This window comes from Coffea eugenioides, chromosome 1 (genome assembly GCF_003713205.1).
Source record: "Coffea eugenioides isolate CCC68of chromosome 1, Ceug_1.0, whole genome shotgun sequence".
In the NCBI taxonomy this organism is placed as follows: Eukaryota; Viridiplantae; Streptophyta; class Magnoliopsida; order Gentianales; family Rubiaceae; genus Coffea; species Coffea eugenioides.
In genome coordinates, this window is record NC_040035.1 from 6291325 (window position 1) to 6294990 (window position 3666).

The 3666-nt window shown below is 35.8% G+C and overlaps 1 protein-coding gene across 1 annotated transcript; it reads left to right on the plus strand.

The window, feature by feature from the left end:
* The first annotated feature begins 216 nt into the window (after positions 1-216).
* Positions 217-1086, plus strand: LOC113766510. The gene has a single exon (XM_027310697.1). It carries the CDS (start codon positions 217-219, stop codon positions 1084-1086), a length of 870 nt encoding a protein of 289 aa, XP_027166498.1.
* Positions 1087-3666: the final 2580 nt, after the last annotated feature.

A 3666-nucleotide genomic window follows, 5' to 3' on the forward strand; every position in this document is an offset into this window, starting at 1 on the left:
GATGCTTCTTCTGGGATCCTTCATCAATGAGACAGAACGAAGGACAAACAGAGTACTTAATAAGCTAAACCAACTAGACAAGAGGGGATGAGATTCCTTTTGTTTTCTTTACCACCTATATATACAAGTGGAGAGCAATTCTGTTTTCAACATCTCCACAGGCTTTTAAATCTAAACATTCAACATCCATTTGTTACTTTCTGCTTAAAGGAAAAAATGGCAACCACTGCTCCAAATAAAAAATTCTCAAGCCATTCTCGTTCCGTTAGTTTGCCTTCTTCATCTCACCCTCTTATCTTGACTGCCGAGGAACATCTACAAAGATTGAAGTCATCAGAAGCAGCACCCTCAACATCGCATTCATTGGCATGCCAAAGATTGGATGGCCTTAAGAACTTGTACGAGTGTCTGGACGATGTTCTTCAGCTTCCTTTGAGTCAACAGGCTTTCTCAAGTGAAAGACCCGGAAAATGGGACGAAGAGGTCTTGGATGGATCTCTCAGGCTGTTGGACCTTTGTGGGGCAGTCAGAGACATCTATTCAGGGATGAAGGAAATTATGCGGGAACTTGAGTCATCTATACGGAGGAAAAGAAGTGGAGATTTGGCCCATGAAGTCAGCTCATATATGATCTCCAAAAAGCACTTGAAGAAAATGATCAGCAAAATCTACAAAGAACTTAAGAAAGCAGAGAACTGCAACTCAACAGTGGTAAACAAAGGCTCTGAAGATGTCCCTTTGGTTAACTTGATCAAAGAAGTTCAACTTGTTAGTCTTCCAGTGTTGGAGTATGTTCTGTCTTTCCTTTCTGGATCAAAGGCAGGATCACAGCCAAAAGGTTGGTCCTTTGTATCAAAATTATTAGAACAGAAGAGAGCATCAAGCAAAGAAGATTCTGATATTGCAGCAATCAAACAAATAGAAATTCAGTTGGATCTCTTGAACTACAAGAAGTCAAACCAGGAAGTAATAAAAAAACTTGAGGAAGTTGACTCGAGCATTGAAGAATTAGCAGAGGTGCTTGAAATTGTGTTCAGGCTTTTGCTAAAAACTAGAGTTTCCCTTCTTAACATTCTCAACCATTAGTTTAGGCCACAATTAGCATGGTTTCTAAAATATCATGCACCTCAATTTTGTTTATATTAGCCTTTGTACAAAATTGTACATATATACACATCAGAAAATGAAACGGTTCATCCAATTTGATCTCTTTCATTCCTTTACCTGTCTAACTAACTTCTGCACTTCCATACCAGAAATCATTTCTAGTGCCAGACGAAAATGAATCATACACATAGCTTTTGGATATTTCTTTGATAATTTCAAAGTGTTATTTATCTGACCTATCAATTTTTTATAATGAAGAAAGTAAACAACTTTCAGATTCTGGTTTTTTTCTTTTTGGGTGTCTCTGGATTTCTGGGTATGTGAAAGAGTTAAAATGTCCAAATATAGGTCCAAATGTGCAATATACTGTCCCCTAATATGAACAGCACCATAGTGAGGGGAATCCGTAATGATATCTACTGCAAATCAGATCCTTAAACTAAAATTGGGTTAAAAATAAAGAATTATGGATCTTGATACATTTCTGATCAGGTATAAGACACAATCCATCGTGACTAAAAATATATAATGGTTCAAGAACCATGGACAACTTGGAGTGCACAAAGTGAAATGAACAGGCCTTTTAATACTTCTTTGATAGGGTGTGAAATTGTCATTTAATTTATAATTATTCCCCCTTTTATTCTAGCCAAATATTGTATTAAGTGATTGATTCTACTTATATTTGGTATAATGGTGCCAATTGTAGGAAAATGAGCAAAATGTGATAAAAAGGATAATTTTTCAAGAATTACTGTCAAGTCTAGAGAAGTCGGGATTTCACGTGTACGGTGGCAGTTTCCAAAGAATGGTGAATTCCATGTCCGAAGCTAGGCTGGAATAATTATTGCCTTTTTCTATTTAGTAGTTGAGTACTACGAGGAAACTATTTTTATTAGGAAATCTATTAGATTAGAAAAGTTCATATAGACTAGGATTCTAGACTATTAGGAAGTCTTTTTAGCTTGAGTTTGACGGAAGAGAAGGATAGCAAGAAGGGACAAGATACAAAACGGCTTCGGCCTCAAATCTATTGCTATTATTTTGTTTTCCTGCATTTGGAAAAAAAAAAAAAAAAACGATTGTTCATTATTTTCTTTGGAGAGTCTCTGATGATAACGGAAACACTTAATTCGCGCGGGATTACTCTAAGGATGATGAACTAATCATCCACTTCTAGTCAAGGGGACAACTGAAGATTTGGTTCAATAACAACTGTGAGATCTAAATTATTTTAACTATTTCCTTCATTTATTGGTATTTGTATGTTTTCTGCTTTTAATTGTTGTTATAGCTATGGTGTATAATTGAATAGGTGCGCAATATTTAATTATTCACGTAGGCTATTTGTTAATTGTGAGTAGTTGAATCCGTAATTGTTCGATTACTTCCGTCCTGGTAGCAACTGGCATAATTGGGTTTGTGTCAGGAAAACATATGATCTAATTTAAACAAACCCTCGTAGCGTGTTTGTTAGTTAGGGTTGGGCTTTTGTAATTTTTAATGCAATCTAGAAATTAAATCCTACGGTCGTACCTAAAGTTATTTCTTGGTTAGAGAAATAGTTAACGGTCGTACATTGACTATCGAAAAAGTAAGGAAAAGTTGGTTGTTTATCGCGTGTATGACAGTTACAACCAATCTATCAATGAATGCTGGAATTATACTTGAATCGATGATCAGTTGCATGAACTATTTCTGAAGTGTATCCTTGACTAGAGTTTCTCCAATTATTTCTCTTAATTAATTATTATTCGCATTTAATTTATTTAGTTGGTGTAGACACCAAATTTTAGCTCAAGTTCATTTACTCTTTATTTCTTAGTTTTTGTTTTTGTCATGTTTGTTTTATTCATTTTTAGTTTTAGTCTTTTTTAGTTTTCATGTTATTATTTTATTTTTAAGCTTTTAGCATGGAATTTCTCAAAAGAAAAAGAAAACAATGGAAAATGTAGGAAAGGATTGAAAAATGGCCATTTTTGTTGTTTTTAGTTGTTTAGATTTTTTTTAAATTGTTTTCATTTGTTATTATTATTATTATTACTTGATTTTTGTCAATTCTGTTAATTAGTTGTTATTATTTAGTTTTACTTTTGTTTTTGTTAAAATTATTATTAAAAAAAAAAGGAAAAAGTCACGCATGCCAAAAGTTGCGTGTTGCCGCAGCTTGCAAGAAGAAATTGCAGGGAGTCCTTGGGGGGTAAAATTTAGCTACAAAGGCCAGGTGCCTAGGACACCTGGAAGGGGGAGACGAATCTAGAAGAAGGGGGGCCGTAGGATGAAGGGTTTGGAGAAGGGGTCTTGCATTTGAGGGTAGCGGCAAGGGGAAAAAGAGGGGGAGTTCCAGCAGGAAGCGACGGCAGTGAAAGGAGAGGCTCTCGGATGAGGTGAAAGAAAAACAGCGTAGGAAAGAGGGAGATTCTGTGACGGCAAAAAGGAAAAACTGAGAGCAAGAGGGAGTTGACGGCTGAAAAACGAAAAGAAAAATCAGAAGCCGCAAGAGAGAGAGGAGGCAGCGTAAGATGACTGAGGAGTAGGAACAGAATACAGAGGGCTACG